Genomic DNA, 27,767 nt, shown 5'->3' with positions numbered 1-27,767 from the left:
ATACAGAGCAGTGCAAAGGTTTAGTTGTACCCAACACAAATCCCTGATCTTATGTGTTGTGTCTGAGGAATTGTAGAATATACACATCTGCCCAGGGGTGTAGCAAAGTTGAATTAGGCCCTGGGACAAAAAATGAAGATGGTAGCCTCACCCCCACCTCCCTAGGACTCAAAGACATTTATCTTCATCCCCTTGTTCAATTGTAGCAACACCCCTGCATCCACCTCTCTACCCCGCATGCTGCTTTGAGCACAAATTGTGGAGAAAGTGGAATATAAATGTAATTAAACATAATTGTGTATGTGGGTGTAAAATATCCTGTGATATGAATTGCTCGTGGCCATTGATTTGATTCCAGGTCTCTGAGCTCCGTCAGCAGCTCCGCAAGCGAGGCCTTCCTGTCTCAGGCACCAAGCCAGCTCTGTTGGAGCGCCTCAAGCCTTACCAGGTGGCCCGGGCCAAGCCTCCGCCTGTCCCACTTTCCAGCACCCGCTTGGCACCTTCTGACCTGGAAGAGGAGGCTCAGGCCCTGCGGGAGAAGCAGCGAGTTGCCGAGAATCTGGCGCTCAAGCTCCACCGGGAGCAGAAACACCACCACCAACACGACCTACGGGTGGAGCTAGAGATGCACAGGAGGATCAAGAACCGCCGCAAGGGAGCACTACCGTCACCCAGCCAGCAGGGGGCACCTCCACCTTATGTCCCAAAGAGAGAGGACAATAAGGAGGCGGGAGGCACAGAAGACGGTTTCGTGGTGAGCAAGTGGGCAGTCCTTGTTTAACCTAGAAGAGAATGTGAGGCTGATGAAATGCGGGGGGGGGGGGGTTGAGCAGAGGAGGGTAACAGGGGCAGAGCCACCATTGAGTGGTAGGGTTCAAAGAACCTGGGCCACCCATGAAAAGGGGCTGCCAGTGCCCTCCTTGCATGTGAGGTTACACGCAAGGGGGCATGGCCCGATTGCCAGATAAATAAATAGATTGATTGACAGTAGAAATAGGACCAATCAAATGAGGGACTTCCTCATCCAACACATAATGGATGGAAGTCACTGTCATGGGAGGTGAAAATGGCGATTCACAAAGGAGTGTGAATTACTATCTATAGTGATTTTTGGCAACATGTACCCCACCACCCACCCCCGAGATGGAAAATAGGTGATAGCATTGTTGCACTTACAGCTCTCACCCCTTCTTTAACCCTGCCACTCAATGATTAGGGGAAACTGCAGTCATTTTTGCACAGAGGAAAGGGTCACAGTCAGGTTAGGGTAACAATGAACAAATGGCTGTACTCTCTCTGTGGAATAATCTTTGGAGGTCGTTCCTACCACTTTTCATTTCCATTCCTCTGACATTGACACTGATAAAATTTATAGTAGTTTTTGTGTTTTTAAAACTTTTAAAAGCCTTTTAAAAACCATTGGCTAGGTGACTAGCCTAGAGTCAGCCAATGAGTTTCATAGCTGAACAAGGATTTGAACTTGGATCTCCCCCGTCTGAGGCTAACACTCTAACCACTACACCATGCTGGCTCTCATGAGATGACTCTAAGTCCTAGAATGAGGGAGAATGAGAGAGGGAGAAAAACTCTCCATGCTCTCCCCATCATACAGTACCTAATCCTGTTATCAGCTTCTAGCATATCCTACCTTAGTTGCCTTCTTTTCCTAAACTAGAAGCCTTAAAAGCTTTCACCTTTCCTCGCAAGGAAGATGCTCCAGCTCCCTGATCTGCGGCCACCATGTCCCATCAAGCTGCATTTTCCTATAAGGTTTGCTTCACCTGGCCTACAACGAACCACTCAGAGCAGGCCTTCTGAGCCTTGGGTCATTATGGCACAGGATGATGGGAGTTGCAGTCCAAGAACATCTGGGGACCCAAGCAGTGTTCCCTCTAACAGGGATTCCCAGAGGTTGACTACAACTCCTATCATCCCCATACAAAAGCCATTGCAGCTGGGGATTCTGGGAGTTGTAGCCAACAACATCTGGGAATCCCTATTAGTGGGAACACTGGACCCAAAGCTAAGAAGCCCTGCCTTAGAGTTTTCCTTTATCTGTGGTCAGAGGCGTACCTAGGGAAAATAGCGCCTAGGGCAAACACTGAAATTGCACCCCCTGTCCAAGCATCTGACACCCATCTTTGAGATAACTTTACCATATCAGCTCAAAAATACAAGTCAGGCTCATTAATCTTTTAAAATTTCAAAAACTATTTAGCAGTGGACGTAGCCAGACCAAAAAATGCTGGAAAACTACAAATTTCAGTATGCTGGGGCTCATGAAATACCCAAATACTATGTGGAGGTGTACTTGGAAAACTAAACAGAAGTGCCTGTCTAATTCTCTACTATGCATTGTAGCATCACCATTATATAAGTTTTAAAAATAAATAGAGAATTTGACTTTTCCCAGATATTCTCAAAATAATTAAAGGATATGGAGAGAAACTGTGTCACTGCTTGGAATATATTGTAGTATTTCAGAAAGACAGTTAAAATGAGAGAAAGAGAGCAAGAAACTCCCAGTGGCCTTAATACGAAGGATTTCACACTGATTCAAAGACAAACTCACCATTAATAGCCATATTATTAAGACATCACATTTAACTCACTTATCACAGGAAGCAAAGTAAGAGCAAATGAATACAATCCTAGCTCATAAGCTTCAGCTCAGTATTTACAAGCCCTGATTCTCTGTACATAGTTCCAAACTGAATATGTGTACAGTGTCTTATATTATATTAATTGTTTTAATTTTTTTACCTGTAGCTCCTTTGGGGGGCTTCCTAAAGACTGGGGGGGTCTGCAAAGGTTCCCCTTCCCCCCGCTGGCCTCTAGGGCCTTGCAGGGACCATTTGAGCATATGCAGTGGCCATTTTTAAAAACAGTCTTCTTTTTTTTTTTTAAGGCCACTGAAAACAAAATGGCCACAGCACATGCTCAAATGGCTTCTGCAAGGCCTGGCATGACCATGAGCATGCACAGTGGCCATTTTGTTTTTGGGAGCCAATTTTTTTTAATTTTTTAATTTTACAAAATGGCGCCCCCTGCAAGTGGTGCCCGGGGCACGTGCCCTGCCTGCCCTACCCTAGATACGCCCCTGTCTGTGGGTAGTATAGAGATCCAATTGCATTTGCTTATCTGGAGTCTCCAGATAGGAAGGGCTGACCCTTTCACTCATGCTGTCTCCTGGTAAGAGGCCACAAACAAATCTGCTCCCTCCTGCCTCAGGAGACTGGACCATAGTCAGTAACTGGCAGCCCTGGGGCCATAAAATCCAGCCCACAGAAATGCACTTTGTGCACAGCATGAAGCAGTGTGCCTTGCCTCTCTGGTGGTAGGGTGCAAGCTAGTCATCCTGTAGCCAGAGTAGCTGCTAACCAATGGGGATGGGAAGCTTGACTGATCTCTTTTTGTGTCTTCCATTCCCCCACTAGGTCTTATGCCCTCCATCCTGCGAGCCAATCAATTCAGATATGGAGCTGCCCCTTGAAATCACAGCCAGCCCTCCTGACTCAGTGCCAGGAACCCGATCCCTTGAGGAGGAGCTCCAAGAGGCCATCCAGAAAGCTCAGGTAGTGAACGCCAGGGGGCTGCCACTTGTTCACTATCCTTGTCTTTCCTACGGCAGTGGTTCCCAACCTGGGGGCCTCCAGTGGGTGCTGAACTATAACTCCCATCACAACACAATCTCATTATGGGAGGAGAGCTGATCTTGTGGTAGCAAGCATGACTTTGCTAAGCAGGGTCTGCCCTGGTTGTATATGGATGGGAGACTATATGTGTGAGCCCTGTAAGATATTCCTCTTTGGATGGAGCTGCTCTGCGAAGAGTTAAAGGTTCCAAGTTCCCTCCCTGGCTTCTCCAAGATAGGGCTGAGAGAGACTCCTGCCTGCAACCTCGGAGAAGCTGCTGCCAGTCTGTGTAGACAATACTGAGCTAGATGGACCAAGGGTCTGACTCGGTAAAAGGCAGCTTCCTATGTTCCTAGCCCCAGCCACAATAAATTGTAGCTGGGGCTGATGGGAATTATAGTTCAGCAACATCTTGACACCCTCAGCTCGGGAACCGTTGTTCTATGGCTTTTTCTATATAACTTAGGCCAGAGTTCCCAGCTTGGGTCCCCTGGCCTACAATTCCCATCATGCAGTTGGACTGAGCAGTTGAACTACAACTAGTTTGACTATTATCCCTGACCATTGTGGGAACCCAAGATTGAGAAACTCTAATTTAGGCCATAAGGTAAAGTGTGCTGTCGAGTTGGTGTTGACTCCTGGTGGCAACCTCTGGCTTACCAGTCAAGTCATTTCCCCACTGCGCCATTGGGTGGCTCCGCAATTTAGGCCATACTTGTAAGAATAATTACTTCCGTTTAACAAAGGTCTCAGTGCTCCTTTCCATTTTTGAGAGAGAAAAGTGAAAAGAGCAGGAACATGAAAAACTCTGGAACTGTTAGCAGGGCCGGTGTCAGGGTGCTGGAGGCCTGAAAGGAGTACCCAGAGCTCTTTGCTCTTACCTGCATAGCTTTAGAAGTGTGTAACAGGGAGTACATCATCCCAGTCCTCTGTTTAGCATGACCTCCGGTTGGGTTTATGTGCTTTACTGACTGCATGACAGACAGAAATTCAGCAGGTGAAGCTTTCCCCTCATCATAGCTCCATGGAAGAGGAAGAATAGAATCTAAAATTCTGTGTGGGTTGGAAGGGACGATAGAGGACTCCTGCTCAGTGCAGGAAGCTGACCCTGTTCAATTCATGCCTGTCATGCATCTGGATAAAGTGCAGGAGACGGCTCAGAAAAATGGTGTTTAGTACTATCAGAATGTTAGCAATTCCTATCCCTGTGATTAACTTCTTAAAGAGGGGGAAGGGAGGAGAGAGGTACTGGAGCTTGTGGCGGCTAGAATCCACAACCTGCCTGGAAGCCTATCTGAATCCCAGATGTATGATAGTCAGGCTGTGGTGACTCAGTGGTGAGGGAAATGCACTCTGCACATGCTTAGGGACAAGCTTCTTTTTATTGAGGAGGACAACCTTCTCTTAACCCATGTTCTAGGGTTAGAGTCTTGTTTGGAAAACTAACTAAGAATGAGTCCCTGGCTCAAATTAAGCCTTAGATCCACCTCAAAGCACAAGTGTAACTCTGCAGTGCATGGGAGAAACCTGCACAAACTAAGAACCCTTGTGCGGATCTGGCTAAATGACAGGGTTTCTGAGAGATCCCTTATAACTGCTCTTTCTCTTTCCTTCTCTTGGTGCAGCTGGTGCCAAGCCAATCAATTGAAGACATCTTAGAGGAACCACTGATGTGTACAGGTGAGACAATGAGCTCCAGTGTTCCAGATGACCATCAAGGTGTGTCCTTCCACAGGCTCCGACTGGCCCACAAGGCAACGGCATATTCCCAGTGTGCCCCACCCACAGGGCGCCCCTGTGCCCCACCACACTTGGCAGCAGTGAATACTCCCACCCTTAAGCACCCATTCTGCTCAAAACCCAGCGCCCTCCCCACATACATTCCACTGCCCTCTCAGTGCCTCCAGCCTGGCCTTGTCCTTCCACCAGGCTTAGCTGCAGGAGAAGTTTACTTGAGGCAGATGGACAAGCCACCAGGAGCAGAGCTGGGACAATGGCTGGTTTTCTATAGTGTGAAGTGCTCACACTTGCTTCAGAGTCTCTGCCCTGGGTGCATTCAGTTCCCTAAATTCAGACAACATGGGATATGGTTGATTGGTTGGTGGTTTAATGCAGTGTATGGAACCAGTGGTGACTCCACATATGTTCAAAGGCACTGTTGCTTCATATGTTCCAGGACTAATCCTGGCATAGACATGTCATGTGGCTGGTCCTTAATGAACCCTGCTCAAATGAAGCTCTGGGCTAGAACTCAGTCGGAGGAATGTATTGATTTAATATATGTATATATCCTGCCTTGTCAAGCAACTTCTGTTTCAGTATATCCTGTTTCTCCTCACCTGCTTCTAGGTGACCTTCTCCAAGCACCTTCCTTGACCCCAGAAATCCCCAACCAAGTTGCCCCATCCCCCCTCGTCCACCAAGAAGCACCGCCCCCAAAGAAGCCCCGGCCCAGCAGTGAACCTCCTCTGGTGACCTCTGCCATCTTTGATTTTCCTGGACCTTATGATTTCCTCTCAACAGCTTCTTCCTCATCTGCATCCCTGGACTCGCTGTCCTCTGTATTCTCTCCTGACTCTCTGGAGATGCCCCCATCCCCACCAGATGCCTGGCAAGGAAGTGGGACCCGTGCCGGATTCGATCCCGTTGATTGGCTGGAGGCCTTGACTTCTGGCTCAGCCTCGGGCCTAGGCTCTACCAGCCCTGTTGGCAGCAGTATCTTCTGCACGGACTTTTTCGATTCATCTGACCTCGGAGTCAACCACATGATAGACCTAATGGTGGAACAGTGGTAGATGGGGTGCCAGTAGCCCAACTGGGTCCCAAAGGCCTGAAGGGAAAGGAGGAGAATCCTCCTTAAGCCCTATGAGGTCATAGCAGTACTGGGTACCAGCTTGAATGGGTGAGAACGACCATGTTTGAGTTGTCAGCATCACACTTCCTCAAAGATGGTTTTGTTTCTGTTAATGCCAAATCCAGCTACTCACTTAGAGGAATTAAGTCACTGATGTTTGGGTTGTGTCAGTGACATGCCGCCTCTCAGTTGACCAGGGAACCTCAGAATGCTCTGCTGTCTCCAGTGATGTGGCCATCTTGAAATACCAATGTTTGGGAGGCTGACAATCAGCCAGACACGTTGGATGGGTAAAATCCTGGTTCAGGACATCACTGACCTTAAGAAGCCATCATAGATAGATTAAAGCATTTCTTGTTTTTCTGTGATATCATCATGAAGTGATTAAACTAATCTTGACTGGAATGAACGGTAGACATCTGGTCCTTAGCAATGTTGGAAGCCATCTTGGATTAAAACTTTGGCGAATCAGCGAATTCTACCTGCCACCTTGAATGTCTGCATCAAGTTGACTCTGATGTCATTCACAGAAGGGGAAACACTGTGATCCAAGGTGATGTCACCTTCAAGAAGCCGTGTTGCTTGTTTTAAGCCATGAGGACACCATCAGTTCTTCAATATCGGGGCTGTCCCATCAATTCTGATGTGGCTGAGGACAAGAAGCATAAATTCCACCTTGGCTGGGGCATACCATCTTGTTTTTTTGAACCAAACAGAAGGCAAGTGTCAACTCTGAAACCAACTTGGATGGTGCAATCTCAAGCCCTTACGGGGTTGGGCAAGAAGCTACCATTTCTAGGGGCCACCCTCAACAGACTATACCAGCAGCGGCAACTTCATGTTTTCCTAAGTATATGGGAGGGTGGGGCGACACCTTCTGTGTTGGGGACCGTACCATCTTTAGTAGGTGGTGAAAAAGAGATGCAATGCGAAGAGGAGATGCCACCTTTGACAGCTGATGCCATTCTAATTCTTAAATTCTTATTTTCATTTGTACTTAGTGTTATGAAGTAGAGGGACCGTGTGCATACACTTGGCTCAAAACCATTCTTTCAACCAGGAGCGGGGCGGAGGGGTGGTGGTGCAATGGCTCCCTAAGGGAGCTAAAGTGGAGGGTGCCTCTTTCACAGGAATCTGTGGTGATGGGTCACATCCAAGTAACCAAAGGTTGCTGGGAAATTTAGACCAAGGGGTTTATGGAAGGCCCAAGGCATAGGTGTGGTAACTGCTTGTGCTATGTGGAAACTGAAGGCATATCTAACTAAATACTTACACTGATTGAATAATAGTCATTCCCTCTGCATGGGAAACCCTGGAACTGTAGTTCTTTAAGAAAGACTAGGGTGCTCCAACAGAATTCCCATCACCCTCAGCAGACTACAGTTCCCAGGATTCTTTGGAAGGAATAAAACAGTGAAATGGATATAAAATCACTATATTTTTGAAGTGTAGATATGCTCACAGTGTGTGTTTGTTCTCAAACTCAAGGCCAAATCTGTGTACTTCTACAGTTTCCCTAACTGGGGAGGTGTGATTTTCATCAGGAAAACAGCACAGAAGGAGAGAATGGAGCTCCTCATCTCCCAGCACAGTGGTCCTGATCTGAATCCACCTCTTCCTAGGCAACCTTTTACAGATATATAAAGAGATGGGAGATTCAGAGAACTCTGTCTTTTCTAATATGGTCCTAAGATACAAGGACAAACCCTGTTCTGTTACTGTCATGACATGCAATGTTGTCCTGAGATTATTCTGCCAATTTGAAGCAGGAGTTGCACAGAGTGCTGATTGGCTGGACACTTCTGACATCATGAAGCACACAAACTCTCTCTCCTCTGGATGCTTTTTTAGTTTTAAAGAACAAACAATTAGGGTGGGGCTTTTAAAGAGAAAAATCAAGTGTTGTGTGCTTGTTTAAATATCAAACCATATAAATTGGGTTTTAACAAATAACAAAAAAAGCAGACAGCCCACCAGAAGTATAGGGGAATGGGCCAAACAGGCAAGGAAATCAGTTCTCAATACGAAGGCAGGTACGTCTGTCTTTGAAGAGCGAAGGCGAGGGAGAGCTGAGCTCACCCCACATGAACAAAAGAGCATGTTGCTTTTGTAGGTGTCTATGCACCCTAACAGTCGTTCACTACAGAGATTCCAAGCTTGGGTTCCCAGATGTTGGACTACGACTCTGATAGAAGTTGTAGTCCAACATCTGGAAACTCAAGCCTGGGAACCCCTGCACAGTAGCATCAGCAGCTGTAAAGTACTTTCCCTCTGCACTGTCCACAACACTGCCTTGGTTTACACACCATTGACCTGGCACTGTAAACAGTACAAAAGTGAAATAACTTACCACTAGAGTAACCTGTTGCTGTTGGAGATTGTAAGCACAAACACATCCACATAGCACATACCTCTGTTGCCCAAAGGTCACCAAAGCTCTCTGCTTGCAACTCTGCACCCCCACCCCCCACCGTCCAGGGTGACTCCCTTATCATCGTGAACCAGTCATAAAGCTGAGCATGTTGGCATTTAGAGTATGTAAATGGTGAGTTCTACTTATTTTGAACCAGTCCTCTTGACGCGTTCCATTTTGTTCTCCACAAGCAAGGAGCTGCTGTGGAAAGAATCCAGAGGTGGGCCTCACACACTGTCCTTCCCAACACAGATATACCCATCACCTTGCATCTCCTGTTCACTCCCGGAATAAACACAATTTCTCGCTGCCTCAAATATGGGTGGTTGTTTTCTTCTTCTTATGAATTGATTGTTCCAAGGGACATCACAGTTCTTGTCAGTAGGGATGACTCCAAGGGGAAGGGGTGTTCCCCACCAAATATTTTCCCCTTCCTTTTGCTCCCCCATCCACCAGCCTCAGACTTTACAGCAAAGTGTCAGACAGTACAGTCAGAGTATATTATGATCCTATACATTATGAATTAATTATTTTAAATGGCCTCTGTTGTTTAAAGAAGCCTCATTCACTCATTCATCTACCCCAGAACAAGGAGCAGAAGTGAGTGTCAGCCAAGTAGGAGACTCCTCCAGCTTCCCAGGAGCTAGGCCAACCCTAGCTTCCTTCCTGGTCAGAAACTGGGCTGGGTTAGACCAGGTTAATCTCTCCTGAAGATTTCAGTTGATCTAGTACTAACCTCTCTCCCCACTACAATCTTCCCTGGACAAGAAGAGAAAATTAGTCTGGAAAGCAGATTGGAAGGTTTGACCTAATCCAAAAAGACTAGGAGGTCACTTGACTTATTCAGAAATGGGCCAGATACTGCTTAGAAAATATTGAAGTCATTCACACAACTGAAAACTGAGTAGGACAAGTGTCCTACCCGGGTTTAGGAGCTGTGTGCGCCCCTAATTTTTGTCGGGATCCCAGCTACCCGGGGGGTACTCACACACATGATCGCCTACCGGGACAGAACAAACCAGCGGTTGGTTCTACCTTGGTCAAGAGCTGGATAGAGGAGCTGGGTTCCCCAGGTCTGGAGCAGCCAGGACCAGAGGGTTCCCAGTGATCCAGACGACACAAGCTGCCTGGGGTAACACAGGCAGCTCGTGTTGTGTGAAGAGGCTTGATCACTTCTCCCTCCTCCCACATGCTCCTGTCTGCCATATCTGCCATCCAGCTAGCCTACCCTGGTCCTGCCTGTATCCTTGTTCTAGCAGTCATGATGTCTGCCCCTCAGGTGCCCTTGGCATCCAATATCCATTTCTTTGATTTCATTACACCCCCAGGAAACACAGTTTCCCCACTGCAATCTCCTACAACTTAATTGTCTCCCACAGAACTCAGGAGCCTTTATCCATTAAAAATGTACATGCAATATCTTTATAACTAAATATATGTATGTATATACAAGCAAGCACAATATAGGGAGGTTTGGGGGGGCAGCAATCTCGGTGAGTAAAGACCATGAAAAGGGGAGGAGTATAAAGGCTTCACATTTCCACCAGCTCTGACATTTCACTCTCAGTTTCATCATCACTCTCTTCATTTGCCTTCTCTTCTTTCTTCATGTTACGGCGATAAAAATATATGCTAGAGGAGAAAAGGGGTTATGAAGGGAGCAGTCAGCAGAATCTAGAGCCAACAGTTTCTCATCGCTTGTGAAAAAGAACCCCTGCACATCTGCCATGGAGACCCTCTGTGTTGCAGAGGATTCTGGGGGATGTTCTGGCAGGGATTCTCAACGTTGGGTCCCCAGATGTTATTGGACTTCAACTCCCATAATTCTCAACCAAAGGCCACAGGGGCTGGGGATTATGGGAGCTGAAGTCCAATAACGTCTGGGGACCCAACGTTGAGAATCCCTGTAAATCTAGAGGGCCCGCTTAGGTCACTCAGGGCTTGGCGAGGTCTGTTGGGCCGTATCATTGCTTTGTGTGCAGAGCGAACCCTTAGAGCAGGAGTCCCCACGCTTGGGTCCCTGGGGGTTGCTTGACTGCAACTCCCATCATGCCCTGCCACAAGAGCCTTCAGTCATGGTGGCAAGGACTTATGGAAGTTGTAGTCCAACAACATCTGGGGTGGGGGCATCAGTTTGAGAACCCCTGACCTATGCAGAGCCCCCACCCCCCATCTATAGTGTGAAGCTATATAGTCCTCCTTTGGACTCTTCCTCTTCACTGTGTGGACCAGGCCAGAGGCCTAGATACGAGAGGGCTGGCAACTGCCAAGAGGACAGATTTTGCCTGGGACCATCAACAGCTGACCCTCCGCTTAGGGCCCTGTGTTGCTTTCAAGATCTTGTGTGGGGGAACAAAAAGAAATGAGTTCTGGGGACAGAGGGGAGGGCCTAGTATTTTCTAGTGTGTTCTCAGCCCCCCTCAGAGGGGGCTGCGGTGTTTCTGGTTAATCCATTCCTTGATCCAGGGCAGCTTTTGAGTGGGGCTTCAGTTACTTGTATTCCAGTCCTGGAGTAGAGGCGGGGCTCACCAACAGCCTACAGCAAGAGCCCTGGAAAGCAGTCTGCAGCACTTGCTTCTCTGTACATCTATCTGCTTAATTCTCTTAGCCGGCATGCGGGCCCAGGATTTGGCGGCGGAACTCTCGTGAGAGTTCCTGGCATCGGGCGAGAGTTTGGGGCCAAAAAAAAAATGGTGGAGGATGGTGGTGGCAGGCCGCAAAATGGCCTGAGGAGGCAGCCTCGGCTGGCCGCTGGGAAGCAGTGGTGGCAAAGCCCGACCTGGCCGCCGGGGACAGGAAGCAGCGGTGGGACAATTGGAGGCAATTGGAGGCGACGGAGGATTCCCCACCACCACCACCACCACCCTCCCACCCAGCAACTCACAATCCTCCGATGATGAGAAGGAACAACCCTCCTGTGCTCCCAATCACGATCCAGACTGTCCAGTCTGCTTGGGGCGGTGGAGCCCTGGAAGAGACGCCCAAAGCTAGAGGGCCATCCCGGCTGGTTTGTGGCCTGGGGAACCAAGTCACCTGCCCCTCTCCAGGAAGCACTGATGGAGCAAGAAAAGGGAGATGAGAAAGAGAAGCTGGGGGCAGGAAAGAAGGCGTCATGGGGATAGGAGTAAACCATGTTATCTCACTGTTTAAAGAGATGCATCTTTTAATCAATTAATTTATTTAAAAAACATTTATCTATCTATCTACCACCCAGACCTCTGATCAACTGAAAGGCATCCCTGATTCATAAGAATGCCACATAGATAGATAGATAGATAGATAGATAGATAGATAGATAGATAGATAGATAGATAGATAGATAGATGCTCTAGCAGTGAGCTACCGCCCCATCCTCTATGTGGAATATCTTACAGCAGACTGGGCTCACATGTAGTCACCCATCCAGATGCAAACCAGGATGGGCCCTGCTTAGCAAAGGGGACAATTCATGCTTGCTATGGCAAGACCAGCTCTCCTTCCAGTGTCCACACACTCATACATGTTCTTGTGTGAATGACTGTTATCTGTGAACAAGGGGAACCTGGGTATAGGAGATAGGAAGCATACTGCTAACTGAGAGGTACCCCCGATAACTGAGCAAAAAGACACCTTTTAAAGAGGTGGTTTTCTTATATTTAGCAGGGGGAGAGCAACTGGCCCTCTCTAACCCCAGCACAGCATCCCTCCAGTGGCTGTTACTTGTATCTGCTTTATGTTTCTTTTTAGATTGTGAGCCCTTTGGTGACGGGGGCCCTCTTATTTATGTATTATTTATTTTTCTATGCAAACCACTTTGAGAACTTTGGTTGCAGAGTGGTATATAAATATTCATTGTCATAGTTGTAGTAATACTGCTGTACCTGTGCCCAACATAACATGTGAATAACTGTATCTGCGTACCAATCTGTACCTGTGTGCAATGGTGGACATGATGTGCGGTGACAGTGTGCATTGTGCAGCCAAAGGGGGCACAGGGAGAGTGTTTTTCACTTCTCAGGCCCAGGGCAGACTTGCTTCTCTCTCCTCGCTCCAATACCCCTTTCCACTTGCAGGAATCTGCTCCTGATGGCTGCGTAACCAGTGGTAGAGTGCCTGTGTGTGCTTTGTATGCACAAGCATCCAGATTCAGACCTCAACATCTCTGCTGAAATGATCTCTTTGGGCTGGGCTGGGAAAAGACCTTTGCCAAGGACCTTGCCAGAGCTACTGCCAGTCAAAGCTGACCACTCTGGCCCTCCTGGAGCAACAGCCAGACTCAGTATCAAGCGGTTTCTTTGTTACCCACCCTTCCCTTCACTCACCTACCACTTGGAAGTCCAACTGGCTGGCAATATATCCCTCCACGCCCAGCATTTTGCACCGATATTTGCCCGTGTCATTTGCATTGGCTTCCTTCTTGACCAGGAAGGCATCCAAACCACTGGTCATCAGCCGCTCTTTGCCACCCACTATCTGAGAAGACAGAGTCCAGATGCATCCTACGTTTGGAGGGAGAACCTGCTTGGTTTTCCTTGCGGAGAGGAGCCCACAAGCATCCCCCGGCACGGACCATGAATCGTGGGCCTTTTGCCAGCTACTCATGTAATCAGAGGGCACCACTTTCAGACAGGATTGAAAACCAGCTTGCTCATCTAAGGGGCTGGAGTTGCAGCAGGGTAGATGATTTCAGCTCAACAGGCGGAGAAATGTCTTAATTGTAAGAGGGGTGTGTGACCCATGACGCCTTTTCTCCCTTGCTCTGAGGCAGAGGACACAGGGAATGTGGCTGTTGCATGTGCAACCGTGCAAACAGGAGCCCCTGGCTGGAGCCTGTTCCCAAGCCACAGGCAAGCTTGCTACCCGCTTGGGTTTGACAAAAAAAAATCAATTAGGTGGGGCAGGGGGAGGTGTTTCTCGCTGAAAGTCCTCTAGAGGCGGGAAAGTCCTCTGCTAGGAGTACTCTAGCTCTGGGCTTCCTCTGTTGAGCAGGGGGTGGACTAGATGGCCTCCAGGATGCCCCTCCATGATTCGTCTTTGATTCATTTCTTTCTAAAAGGTGAGGGCTGGAAGAAGGGCCACAGATCAGGATTTAGGGGCAATGGTGGATGCTTCTGGGGAGGTGGGTGTAGGAGAAGTTTGCGTGTTAGCGGGCACTGTGCCTACCCGGTAAAAGGAATATTTCTTCACGCCGTGGCTTGCCTTGTGCCACTTCAGAGCACAGTCCAGAATCAAATCTTCATCTGTTGCCACTTGTACTTTCCGTTCTGCAAAATCCACCAAAATCAATTCCAGTGTTAGGCCTCCTCATCAGCTGCTATTGATTTAAATTACTTATTTTAGAGATTTATATTCCACCTTTTGCATAAGCCTGAAGACAGCTAACAATAATCATATTGTAATAAAAGCAATAAAAACAGTAAAAAAACAGCCACCAATGAAGCAGTCCATCAAAAAGCAATAATCAGCCGGTAACTACAAATCTGCAAAAACAGCAGAGCATCCACTGGGGGGAAATGGGGCAGAGGTGCGATCATAAAAGCTGTCATTGCAGGCTGGAGGAAAAAATGGGCTTTGCCTGGTGCCTAGAAGATAAATCAAGACGGCATCAGGCAAACGAGGAGGCAAGTTCCACAACTGGACACCACCACGAAAAATATCTCTCTCCAGCAGCCACACTCTAAACCTACAAAAAGCCTCTAAGCATCTTAACTGATGGACAGGTCCATGGGGGAGAAGATGGTCCTGCTACCACCTAGTCTGGCCTCAAGCCCCGTTTTCTGCAACCCTAGAGCAGTGACCCATGGTTCCATCTACATACGTTACATAGGAAACTGCCTTATACCAAGTCAGACCCTTTGAGAATGGGACCATAGCTCCGTGGTAGAGCATTTGCTCTGCAAGGAAGATGCCCCAGGTTCCATCTTTGGTAGCATCTCCTGGTAGGGCTGGGAAAGACTCCTACCCGGAACCCTGGAGAGACTCACCCAGTCAGTGTAGGCCAGGGGTTCCCAACCTGTGGCACTGCAGATGTTGCTGAACTACCGCTCCCATAATCTCCAGCTACAAATTATTTTGGAAGGGGGTGATAGAAGACGATGGATGGGTGGAGATCTAGTCTTGTGTAGCAAGCATGACTTGTCCCCTTAGCTAAGCAGGGTTTCTCCTGGTTGCATTTGAATGGGAGACCACATGTGAGCACTGCAAGATCTTCCCTTTGGGAGATGGAAGCGCTCTGGGAAGAGCAGAAGGTTCCAAGTTCTCTCCCTGGCATCTCCAAACCAGGGCTGAGAGAGGTTTCTGCCTGAGGGAGAAGCCGCTGCATGTCTGTAGACAATACTGAGCAAGATGGACCAATGGTCTGACTCAGGATATGGCAGCATCTTAGGTCCCTATGAAGTTGTGGTTCAACAACATCTAGACTACCACAGGTTTGGAACCTCTGGTGTAAACAATCCTGAGCTAGATGGACCCGTGGTCTGACTTGGTTAAGGCAGCTTTTTATGAAGGACCAGCATGTTCCTATGTGGGTCCATCTAGCTCAGTACTATCTACACTGTCTAGCAGGAGCTCTCCAGGGTTTCAGATGAGAGTCTTTCATAGCCCTACCTGAAGATGGAGGGAATTGAACCTGGGACCTTCTGCATGCAAAGCAGATGCTCTCCCTCTGGCCCTATCCTAAAGGCAGTGGCGGCTGGTGGTTTCTGGGACTTGGGGAGCATTAGGCAGGTTTCTGGGACTTGGGGAGCATTAGGCAGGGTAGGTGATGGGTGGAGCCACAGGTAGTGAGAGGTGAAGCCAACTGTGGGCAGCTGCAGAGGTGGAGCCAGGACTTGGAGGGTGCCTTAGCAATAACTGGAAACATGTAGATTTGCAGCTAACGAATGAGATCAAAATACACACACACACACACACACACACACACACACACACACACACCTCAATTGCTCATCAGCAGCGATACAGAGAAATATGGAAAACATCAGTTGCTTTATAGTGCTTACCAGGACTACAGTACTGTGTAGATTTGTATCTAACACAGCAGGATCAACAAATGCATTCTGAAGTTACAAGGGCAGCTCTGCTTGCCTATTTCAGAAATGCATACATAAATAATAGAAAAATCACAGATTTCTCAATGATGCTTGCTGCAGCTGTGAACCATCTCCTGTAACTTAGAAGACACCATGGGAAGCAAAGATGCTTGGGGACACCCCCTCCCTACTCATGCCTGCTGAACAGCTGGGTCAGGGGCGTAGCTAGGGGAGAAGGGGCCCATGTTCGCCCCTCTCTCTGGTGCCCCCTCAGAGTGAAATGAAGAAATAATGAAGAAAATAGGGAGGGGTGGAGCTGAGGCCCCCGGGTTCTTTGAACCCATCCGCTCAATTATAGCTACACCACTGAGCTGGGTGCCACTCTCTGCCCGCCTTGGGTGCCCTCCACTTCCTAGCAAGCAATATTTTTAAAAAAAATAAAAAATAAAAAATAGAGATCACTTCCTTGATCCTTGTCCAATGAACCATATCCACCAGTGGAGATATTAATGTTACAGATACTGGCCACAATCCAGAGAAAAACCTGGTTAGCTCTCTGCATAGCAAATTGATTTTTAAAATTATTTTCCTTCCAACAGAATCCATTCCTTCTCTATACCACCATACCCACATGGAAAGCCACTTCTGCAATTATTTGAAAAGCAGTTTGGACTCAGAAATCCATGAATATGTCCTAAAATAACTTCCTAGCTTCTTAAGCCAATTTTAAATCTAATTAGTCCAGTCTTACAGTTTGCTGTTTCTTCCAATGTTTTATGGCACATCATTTTGGGAATGGGTCATAATGTTTTGCATACAGATCAAATCAGAGAGCAAGGGAGAGAAAGCAGGGGTTGCATTCCTCCCCCTCCCCTCCAAACGAAACACAAACAAAGAAGCCAGCAAAAGTTCAGACTTACCAGCTGATAAATAGAGCAATAGCTAGCCAGCTCTCTAACCAAAATGGTGAATGGATTCTTCTCAGTAACTAAAAGAAAAATACTTCCCCGCCCCCTTGGGCACTCTGATTGGCTGCCTGAGGAGTCAATCAGCCTAGTCTCTCTCTGACTGGTTTACAGGGCAGTCCTAGGACTGCCCACTTTGCAAAAACAGAAGTGAGCATACTTATTGGCTCCTGCCTTATTAATATTAATATTTTAAAAGATCTGGGCCTTTTCATTTGTTCTGTGCTACTTGTTGCCCATCCTCACAACTCTTAAAGCAGCAACAGCAGCAGGGAACAACAGCGGGAGGCAGTTGGCACACAAAATGGAGGCAGAGACAACATGGCTGACTGAGACATTTAAGGTGAGCACTGCCCACTTTGCCCATAGAAAAGATCCACCCCTTCCCAAAGGGCAAGGTCAGTAATGATCATCCAGCTGCCATTCAAGGAAGCTTACCTGCCCCTAATTATCCCAGGGACATGAAGCTGCCTTATACTGAGTCAGACCCTTGATCCACCTCACTCAGTATTGCCTACACTGACTGGCAGGGGCTCTCCAAAATTTCAGGCAGGAGTCTTTCCCAGCCCTGCCTGGAGATGCTGCCAGGGATTGAACCTGGGACCTTCTGCATGCAAAGCAAACGCTCTGCCCCTGAGCTACGGCCCCAGCATGCTATACAGTCTAGACTGGCCTTAGGCCACATTCTCTATAACGCAGATCCCACTTTTTACCACACTGGCTCAGATCCACAAGACTATTTGAGGCCTGTTTTCAGATCTCTCACCTCCACACCTAAAGTCCTTGGTGCACGTGTAATAATCCACTTTGCATGTGTGGCAGCTGATGAACATGTACACCATTTGACCTGCAGAATAGGAATCTTATTCAGAAGAGGATCCGGGTATTCAGTATGGTAGCATGGAAGAGAGACAGAGAAATGAGGAAGCAAAGCAGTAATATAAGTGCAAGGGCTCCTGTGTGTGTATGTGTATTTAACAGACACTTGAAGCTACTTTGTACTTAAGGGCTCTTCCAGGCACTGATATATCCCAGCATCAACTCAAATTACCATGCGGGGGGGGGGGGGGAACCGACTCAGAATCCACACTAGAAAAAGAGAGGCCATGATATATTCTCAGCACCATTTCTGATAATCAACCATCTTTCCCCATACATCTTTTATCCTAACTTGGAGGAAAAGACAGTTCTTTCACTGATTGCTGCAGGATGCAAGCAGATGGCGCTATGCATATAACGCAACCTCTTTCTTTCTAGTGTGGATTTTCCATGTTTTTCCCCACCGTGGTAATTTGAGCGGATGTTGCAATGTATTCGCATCTGGAAGAGCCCTAAGTCAGACCATGGGTTCTGCTGGCTCAGCATGATCTATTATCACTAGCCGTGGTTCTCCGAGGTCTCAAGTGGCAGGTCTTTTCCATCACATGATTCTTTTAAACTGGAGATATCAAGGTCTGAATCTGGAACCTTCAACATGCAAAGCAGATGTTTTGCAGGTGAATCACACCACATCCCACCTCAGTGGCACCCTTTGGATCAGACTTCTGGTCCAAAGTCCAGTCCCCTGCAGGCTTCCCCCCCCCCCAAATGCTCAGAAAGATTGTCGCTACCACTGGCCTGCCCACACCATGCCAGATGGCCAAGCACGCTGGCAAGATTCATGCAATGGCCAGGCCTGGGCCTCCTGATTGATCAGTCCCTTCCTCCCACCTGCCCACCATCCTCGGAGTCAGTGCATGCAGTCACAGCTGGTGGGGGGCCGGGCAGCAGGAGGGGGCCCCCAAAAGGCCTTTAGGTCCAGGCTCCCAAATTACCAAATGTACCCCCTCATTTCTAACACTGGAGATCAGTTGTAGGGTTGCCAGGTTCAGACTTTGAGAGGACTCCTGCACCTTTAAGAGTGCCACAAAAAGGGGGCGGGGTATCAACAGGTGTGGCTACTCCCCATTGTGGATGGTGGTGGGGGAAACTGCACAATATGCTGCCTTTCACATATAGGCACAAGGACCCTTTCAGAGTCAAGATCTAGCAGCACAAAAATAAAACCACTGCAGAGAATGTGTATTGGCATACATTTTCTGCAAAGGGAAAGTTCTTATATGTATTACTCAGCAATGCTTAAAAATTCTTCATAGCTGCAATTAACTCTGGTATTCATGCAGTTCTTACTAAGGAGTAAAGGATGATTTGAACAGATAGTAGACTATGCAACACAACGCACACATTGTGAGCTCGTGCACATGCAATTGAAGCTTTCACACAAGTTCAAAAATGGCACAAAGCACATTTGCACATGAGTAATCCCATTGGCTATGATGGGGTTATGCACGTGTAAGCATATTTTGTATAATTGTGGGCCTGCAACCTCACAGTGTGCACACTGTATCGAATGTGGGCCACTGTCTCTCAAAATACATCTGGAATAAAGACCAATCTATACGGGTTTTGTTTCTTTTTACGTTTGCACTGGCTACTTCAGGCATCCCCAAACTGCGGCCCTCCAGATGTTGCTGAACTACAACTCCCAGCATCCCTAGACACAATTTTTTGTGGCTGGGTATGCTGGGAGTTGTAGTTCAGCAACATCTGGAGGGCCGCAGTTTGGGGATGCCTGGGCTACTTCATACAGCTATTCTTGATCCTATTATTGGTGTTTTCAGAATCTGGCAAGCCTGGTCAGTCATGTTGGGGAGACTGAGGTGTGACATAGGGGCGTTCGTTCTCCAGGCCCAATCAGACTGGCAGCTAAATTCAGAACGGCCCTCCCTCTCCCAACCTGCCTAAAGTTTCACTTACCACATTCATTGCTACAAAAACCTGCAAAACAAAAATGAAGAATGTTAGAAATGGGGATTTCCCATCCCATCTCCAGTTACCAACTGGGGTTAGAGCAGGCAATTCTCAAACTGGCCCTTGAAGCTGCCCCTTTTAATCCAAAGCACTTAGCAGGTGAACACATTTTGTTCCATGCCAGGCACTTACCAGTCAGCACGTACAGGGTATTTCTAAACAAGGTCATGATACTCCAGTTGAAAATGGAAGCTGTTTGCATTTATCTCTGTCCAGATTTCACAGCTCCCTTTCATGCAATATATTAGCATTTGTAGACGGGCTATTCAGACAGAGAAGCTGTTCACACGAGCAGCCCTACCCGGCTTGTGCAGCCCTACCGGGGTAGAGCTGCTTGTGTGAAGCACTGGGATTGTGGCCAGTCCTGGCACTGCTCTGCTGGCTAGCCCAGGGTCTTCACATGAGCTTTTACCTGGGTAGAAGGGCATGAGTACGGCTTCCCCTGGGTCCCCAGTTGTGTGTCAGCTCAGGTTGCACATAGCCCAAGCAGACACAGAGCTGGGCACTAAATTGCCTGGCTGAGGGGGAATCCCTCAATACACCGCGTGCAGTCCATTGAGGGATATCTGGAGGCCAGGCTGCGTTTTCCCAGCCTCCAGGATGCCTGCGCTGCCAGGAGCAGTGCAAACTGTGTGGGTGTGCGAGCTGCGCACCCCACAAAGAAAATAATATCGTGTGGGGGTAGGTTGGAGTGTTCCTGCCTTCCTCCCCAGCCCTCTCTGCCCTGCTAAAAAGGTTGTGTGAACAACCGTAGAATATTTCATCCACGCGCTACTGTGCAGCACCATCTGCTGGCCATTTGTAGAACATCTGTGATGAAAACTGAACAACTGTGGAGTATGTCATCCATGCGCTACTGTGCAGTGCCATCTGCTGGCCGTTTGTGGGAAATCTGTGATTAAAATTGAATTGCTTTTAAAGTAATCTCAAAAGACATGACTTTCCGCATGGATTTCCTGCAAATGGCCAGCAGGTGGAACTGCAGTGAATGGATGAAGTTATGTATTTATTTATGTATCTATTTATTTATTACATTTATGTCATCTGTAATCACTGTGGAGGGCATCCATCTAACACATACGAAGACATATCTGGACAGTGAGTAGCTACAAATGAACAGCTTCTATTTTCAAATGGAATATCTCCTGGTCCGGAAATGTCCTTAGTCTGGGATGGTTATGCTTCACCCCCAAGTTTATTCTCAGCTTTGTTTCCTGCTGCACAAGCAGTAGGAAACCGGCCCATCCGCAAGTGTGGGAGGTGCCCAGGTCCCCCACGGGTCACTCGCTGTTCCCCCTTCCTCCCCCACCCACCACAGCAGTTCCTGCTACTTGCCACCGAGGCTCCAGTGCCTCCTGCTGCTGCTGCCACCTGTCACTCGCCATCCCCCTGTCTTTCCTCCACCCTCCCTCCCTCTGCTTGCCACCTGGCTCAGGGGCTGCTGGGAAGGAGGGAGGACCTGTGGGCAGCAGTGGCTGCCACATGGCTGCCGCTGCCAATGAGAACTAGAAAAGGTGTGTACTGCTTCCTGGGGATGGGGCTGGGGGCTGGGCCACGCGCTACTGGGGGGGGCACGAATACAGGCCCCCTCTGCCCGAGTGATGCCACTGGAAATAAGAATGAATAGAAAAAGAAAGAGATGGACAGGGAGGGAGGGGAAATAACATGGGAAGGGAAGGGAAGGGAAGGGAAGGGAAGGTGAAGAAAGAGAGAAAGCGATAAAAATAGAGGTGCCTTGCAAAGAATGGAAGAAGGGAAGTCTCTAATACAGGGGGGTTCTGAACCTTTTTGAATCTATAGACCCACAGATCTTCTAGTATTTTCCATGGACCTCCACCCCATTTATATACTGATTGTTCATAAAACCCCAATTAAAAATAGAGTTGGGGAAGAATAACCAGGGCTGATATCCAAACCAGCAGTGAACTGGTGCAACAGTGCTGATCCTGGCCATCCCGACAAAAAAAGAACGAACCCTTAGCTTCAAGGCTTAATTTTTGCCAGAACGGATCACTACTCAGACCCAGAATCCATTTTCTACTCCCAGGTCTCCAGTCCTGGACGATGTGCCGTAAAGAGTGTCTCTGAGCATGTCATGAAGGCTTCCCCCTAAGCCTGGTCCCTATGCATTTGGCAGGATTAAAGAGCAGGCCTTTCAGGGAAGAAGACACAACCCCTAGGGAGAAACCTAAACCCTAAACCTTCTTCCTTCCTTCCTTCCCTTTATTGACTGCTGCAGCTTACGCTTCTGGAAGGTTGGCATTAGCTTCTTAAAAGTATCCACCAAATTCTGGAGCATCCACGTCACCTCGTTAAAAAGTTGCCCACCTGCAAGGGAAGAAAAGGAGGGAAAACTGAGGTACAGTATAGAGTAAAGGGATGCACTGTTTCTAAAGGAACACCAGATGGCGCTGTTGGTTGGCAGCCTGATAAAAGTCATTCGGAATACAATCATGGATGTTTTCAAGGTTTGGATAACTCTGGCCTTCTATTAACAATTTGACACTGAGCAGCAGGCAAAGCAAAACTAGAGGGAGGGACAGATAGATTCGTTTTTCTTTTAATGCAGGGGTTCCCAACCTGGGGTCACCAGATGTGGTTGGACTAACTCCCATTATCCCCAGCCACAATGGCTGAAGCCCAACAGTATTGGGGGCCCCGAGAACCCTGAATGAATACATTTTGCTTTAATCCAGTGTGTCCCTATGGCCATTTAGGAAGTGCCCACAGACGCCAACAGCCATTTGGTATCATTCTCTTTTCTGATGTCCCTACCTTCGAACTCGTTCTCCATGATCTGGTTCACAGCGCGTTTGAAGTGAGCTGCCAGTTTTTCTAGAGAAAACTCATCTAAAAAGAATGGAAGAGAAGGAAAGAAAAGTGCTAGGAGGGGGAAAGTAACAAAATCCCTTCCTTCCCACCTACCATGTCGTGTATGGGTTGATGTTGATTCCTCTATTTCATCTGATTCCCCACTGTAGCCAGAGGCATATCTAGGAAAAATAGTGCCTAGGGCAAGCACTGAAATTGCGCCCCCTGTCCAAACATCTGACACCCATCTTTCAGATAACTTTACCATAATATCAGCTGAAAAATACAAGTCAAGCTCATTAATCTTTTAATATTTCAAAAAATATTTAGCAGTGGACGTAGCCAGACCAAAAAATGCTGGAAAACTACAAATTTCAGTATGCTGGGGCTCATGAAATACCCAAATACTAGGTGGAGGTGTACTTGGAAAACTAAACAGAAGTGCCTGTCTAATTCTCTACTATGCATTGCAGCATCACTATTAAATAAGTTTTAAAAATAAATGGAGAATTTGACTTTTCCCAGATACTAGGGTCTTGCAGAGCCCATTTGATTATGTGTGGTGGCCATTTTGTTTTTGGTGGCCATTACAAAACATTTTTTTCATAATAAAAAATGGCGCCCCCTTCAAGTGGCGCCCGGGGCACGTGCCCTGCCTGCCCTACCCTAGATACACCCCTGACTGTAGCAACATTCTAGGGCTGTCACCATGGTCGGAACCAGGGTAAAGGGGGAGCTTCCGGCCCTAATTTGGGAGCTGTGCGCAATCCCAGTAGTTGATTGTGTGATAGATAAAAGCACAGTCGGAAGCAAGGAGCTGGCTCGTTTTTTAACCCCTAGCTGGGTAGGATGAGCAAGCCCTATCCAGATTCCATCTCTAGCTTCGGAACAAGATAGGAGAGAAACAGTGTTCCCCCTAAGGCGTGCACATGTGGCTGTGCTCGCAAGTTTTTTGATGTCTGCTGAGTTAATTTTAGATCTCGCTCAGTTTGAATCGGGGTGGCCCCACTCTGAACGCATGTGCGCACACACCAGACCAGCCGCCCAGACCAAAACTCATTCTGCACACAGATCAAACAAATTAGAGAGAACACTGGAGGGAAACTGTCCTACCCAGCTGGGGCTTGGCAGAGAAGCAAGCTCCTCACCTCTGAGCTTGCTTTTATCTAACAGTCAGATATCGGGAGCGCGCACAGCTCCTGAATGAAAACGAGGAATACAACAGATATTTATATACTGCTTTTCATCAAAAGTTCCCAAAGCGGTTTGTGTAGCTATAAATAAATTTTAAAAATGGCTACCATGTCCCCAAAGGGCTCACAAGCTAAAGAGGAATAATAAGATAGGCTCCAACAACAGCCACTGGATGGGGGCTGTCCTGGGGGATGGATAGGGCCAGTGGCTCTCCCCCTGCTAAATACAGAGAGTCACCACTTTTAAAAGATGCCTCTTTGCTCAGTTAGCAGGAGACGAGGGTAGGAGCTCTCTTACCCTAACAATCTTCATGAGCACAGCCCTTCTGTTTCCACCACCACCCCACCGCCACCCACAGTGTCTTCACCGTTTTCACCCATGGGCCCTTCTCACCAGGGTCCCTGTGGCTCAGCCCTGTTTCCAGCACTATCAAAGTTGTGCAACATCTGCTGTGGGCGCAAGCACTAGTCTGGGACAGACTTCCTTTCTTCGCACAACACTGCACAAAGTCCTTGCAATAGCACATCAGGACGCTAGCACAACGCTCATCTGGGAGATAGGCCATGGCCGTGTTTTCACAGATGTACTCCCTTGGATCAGATATTTTTTGCTTTCTGCGAGGGGTTGTGTGGGGATGTAATTGAGATGCCTGCTAACACTCTCAAAGAACTCCAAAATGTTAGTGAGACAAGACTTATCCTTGCAGAAGCCATGCTGGTTCAGCAAGGCCTGTTCTTCTATAAGTTTAACAATTTTGTCCTTAGGTATCCTTTCTTTAAGGCATCTCTCAACCTAACCTACCACACAGAGTTGTTGTGAGGATAAACAAAACCATGTATACCACTCTGGGCTCTTTGGAGGAAGAACAGACTATAAATGTAATAAATAAATACACAAACAAGCTCTGGCTTCATTAGGGTAATTAGTTAACCAATGAAGAGAATAGACTTGTGCAGGCTATGCAAGGTTTAAAAAAACCCAAAAAACCCATACATTCTAATTTTCTTTGGATTATACTTGAGTGAGGGTTATACCTGTGTGCGGGGTAAAAGTAGATGTAAAGTTGTGCCGTCGAGTCAGTGTCGACTCCTGGCGACCACATGGCCATGTGGTTTTCTTTGGTAGAATACAGGAGTGGTTTACCATTGCCTTTTCCTGCACAGTATGAGATGATGCCTTTCAGCATCTTCCTATATTGCTGCTGCCCGATATAGGTCTGGGAAACATACCAGCGGGGATTTGAACCAGCAACGTCTTGCTCGCTAGGCAAGCTACTTCCCTGCTGCGCCAAATACAATAAACTTAACAGCACTGTAATTTATGCAATTTAGCAATATGATCTCCCCCCCTCCCCACCGCCAGATGAGCTATACAGTTAATGTTATGGTACATTAAAAATGCATGCCATTTCTGTCAATGGTTGTGGAGGCCGGGGTTGGTTCCTTCAGCCTTAGTGCCTCAAGAATGATTAACGTCCACCATAGAAGCTCTGGGTTCTCTAGGAGGGGAACCGTAAAGGGTGCAGCCGTACCAATAATTCCTGTATATACTTGTGGATGTACGGGGTGAAGTGACAGATCTTCTACAGCAGTCTCCGTGAGTTTCTGCAGCTTTGTTTTGAGGTCAGGGTTTCTCTGGAGTTTTTTTTCCAGGTAGCGATTGTTGAAGTCCCTCAGAATGGCCATGGCATCCTTGCTGCATTTCAGGCAGCCATGAGATCTCATGACAATCAGGGGGATTAGCCAAAAGACGGTCCAAGACATCACACTTGGCTGTGGCTGGGAGAGTCAGACTGCCCAGAGGGTGACATGGCTATGACATCACAAAGCCTGGGCAATTTCAGCCAATTGGAAGCACAGAGGGTATAATACGCCACTGCAAAGTTTAGTTTTAGTACATGATCATCATGACTGGAAAGAGGAAATACACAAGTGATCGTGGTTACAATGGTTAAGGAGAGGTCCTTTGGAACTTATTTCAAATTTACAATTAGCATCTTCAAATATTTCCCCGGTCAGCTGGAGATAATGTAGCTTTTATCCTCGACACATCTCCAATACAGTCCTTAACTTTTTATTTCTTATCCCCTTATTCCTTAATTTATCATGTTGCATATCCTTCTCATGTGTCCAACACACAGGATATGCAACATGATAAATGATAAACATGATAAAAAATTAACATGATAAAAAAACATGATAAAAAATTAAGGAATAAGGGGATAAGAAATAAAAAGTTAAGGACTGTATTGGAGATGTGTCAATGAGGATAAAAGCTACATTATCTCCAGCTGATCGGGGAAATATTTGATATCGACGTACACAATTTTATGATCAATTTTATGATTATGATTTTTTGCATGGGTTTTTGCAGTGCTAGATCTTTCTTTCTTTCTTTCTTTCTTTCTTTCTTTCTTTCTTTCTTTCTTTCTTTCTTTCTTTCTTTCTTTTTCCCTCCCCCCTCCCTCCCTCCCTCCCTCTCTTTCTCTTTCTTTCTTTCTTTCTTTCTTCTCATGTGTCCAAATCAGACCTTAAGGCACTTCCGGTCTAAAAACCAAACTTTTCTAGTTTCTACTCTCAATGGCACAGCGGGGAAATGACTTGACTAATAAGCCAGAGGTTGCTGGTGCGAATCCCCGCTGGTATGTTCCCCAGACTACGGGAAGCACCTATATTGGGCAGCAGCGATATAGGAAGATGCTGAAAGGCATCTTCTCATATTGCGTGGGGAGGAGGCAATGGTAAACCCCTCCTGTATTATACCGAAGACAACCACAGGGCTCTGTTGTTGTCAGGAGTCAAAACTGACTGAGCGGCACACTTTACCTTTTACTCTTAAATACCAATGCAAAGTGTGTAGGGCTTTTACCACAGAGATGCTAAGGCCTAGAGCAGAGATGCCCACTTTTGACCCTCCCACTGTTGTTAGACTACAGCTCCCATCATTCCCATCCACAGTAGCCAATAGTCAGGGATGATGGAAGCTGTAGTTCAACAACAGCTGGAGGGCCGAAGGTGGGAGCCCAAGCCTAGCATAATACCACTCTTTTTTCCAGAGAGAATAATGACCAATGACAGCTTTCAATTTAGGTTCAGGCTGTATGTGATTCTAGTCCAGGGATGGCAAACCTGAGGCTCCCCAAAGGTTGTTGGGATTACAGCTCCCATCATCCCCAGCCACAATAGCTGGAGAGGCTCAGGTTCGCCACTCCTGGAAGAGACTTTTTCCATCATTGACCCAGTTCAGACACAGTAGCAGAACTGTGGTTTAACCTTCACACACTTCCCCTCTCCTCCCTTGTTCTGTTTTCTCCTCTCTTTCTAGTTTGAGCAAACTGTGGTTTGCTGTTACATCTGAACTGACAAATCACTTTGTGCTTGGCATGAAAACCAGGGTTGCAAACCCTGCAAACTGCAAATTGCAAACCAGGGTTTGAGCCTAGCTTGCAGTCCTGGTTTACAGGGCAAGTTGTAAACTGCTTTGAGTACTTTTTTTGAAAAGCTGTATATAAATAATTGTTGTAGCCCTTTGTGCCAGTTCAGATGCAATAGTCATTCATAATTCTCCACAAACCAGGGAAGGAGGGGGATCATGGCACACAGAGGAGCAGTGGGTCATTCTAAACGCCTGCACATAGCCCCGGACCGGACCGTGGTTGGTGTAAACAGGGCTCCATTCAGACGCAAGTTTGACTTTCCCTGATTATAATTCTTCCTCATCCCCCATCTCTCCCCCCAACTGACCCTGAGGAGGTCAGCTCCCCAAAGGCCGTCTCCCTCCCCATTTTGCCCTCCCCTCCCGCCACGCCTCATAATCTTGTAAATTCCCGGGCCATGTTGCCCTTTCATCGCATCTTGTATATCGGGGTTCTGGGACCACCTGGCCCTGTGGGGTCAGAATAACTGCGGTCACAGTCTGCTCTGCATTAATTAACCTTTGATCCTTAACGGGCACCCTGGGGGAGGAGAGGCAGGGAAGCCTCGTAAAAACAACAGGGAGATTAATAGCAAGTGAGCAATTCACTTTCAAGACTTT

At 47.5% G+C, this 27,767-nt stretch overlaps 2 protein-coding genes across 9 annotated transcripts in view; one reads left to right on the top strand and one right to left on the bottom strand.

Moving 5' to 3' along the window:
• MAMSTR (MEF2 activating motif and SAP domain containing transcriptional regulator) overlaps positions 1-9,219 on the top strand; it is a 32,609-nt gene extending 23,390 nt beyond the window's left edge. For all 5 annotated transcript variants that reach the window (XM_053264074.1, XM_053264071.1, XM_053264073.1 and 2 more), the window contains 4 exons: positions 359-754; positions 3,438-3,575; positions 5,261-5,315; positions 5,985-9,219. In XM_053264074.1, the coding sequence (XP_053120049.1) occupies positions 359-754; positions 3,438-3,575; positions 5,261-5,315; positions 5,985-6,430 (1,035 nt within the window). In that variant the 3' untranslated portion in view covers positions 6,431-9,219. The remainder of the gene's footprint in view (positions 1-358; positions 755-3,437; positions 3,576-5,260; positions 5,316-5,984) is intronic.
• A 1,082-nt stretch (positions 9,220-10,301) lies between these two features.
• On the bottom strand, positions 10,302-25,791 carry IZUMO1 (izumo sperm-oocyte fusion 1). Of its 4 annotated transcripts, none has more exons than XM_053266420.1 (9): positions 25,264-25,791; positions 22,503-22,577; positions 21,972-22,055; positions 19,674-19,694; positions 17,644-17,739; positions 14,045-14,145; positions 13,204-13,354; positions 11,787-11,955; positions 10,302-10,534 (listed from the first exon to the last, which is right to left on the bottom strand). In XM_053266420.1, exons 1-9 carry the CDS (start codon positions 25,493-25,495, stop codon positions 10,435-10,437), a joined length of 1,029 nt encoding a protein of 342 aa, XP_053122395.1. In that variant the 5' UTR covers positions 25,496-25,791; the 3' UTR covers positions 10,302-10,434. The 4 variants fall into 4 exon arrangements, with proteins under 4 accessions (XP_053122395.1, XP_053122396.1, XP_053122398.1 ...); XM_053266421.1 differs by having other exon boundaries at positions 17,644-17,724; XM_053266423.1 differs by lacking the exon at positions 25,264-25,791 and adding an exon at positions 24,767-24,913.
• Positions 25,792-27,767: the final 1,976 nt, after the last annotated feature.

Source organism: Hemicordylus capensis, chromosome 6, assembly GCF_027244095.1.
Source record: "Hemicordylus capensis ecotype Gifberg chromosome 6, rHemCap1.1.pri, whole genome shotgun sequence".
Classification (NCBI taxonomy): Eukaryota; Metazoa; Chordata; class Lepidosauria; order Squamata; family Cordylidae; genus Hemicordylus; species Hemicordylus capensis.
This window is presented reverse-complemented; position numbering and strand designations above follow the sequence as displayed.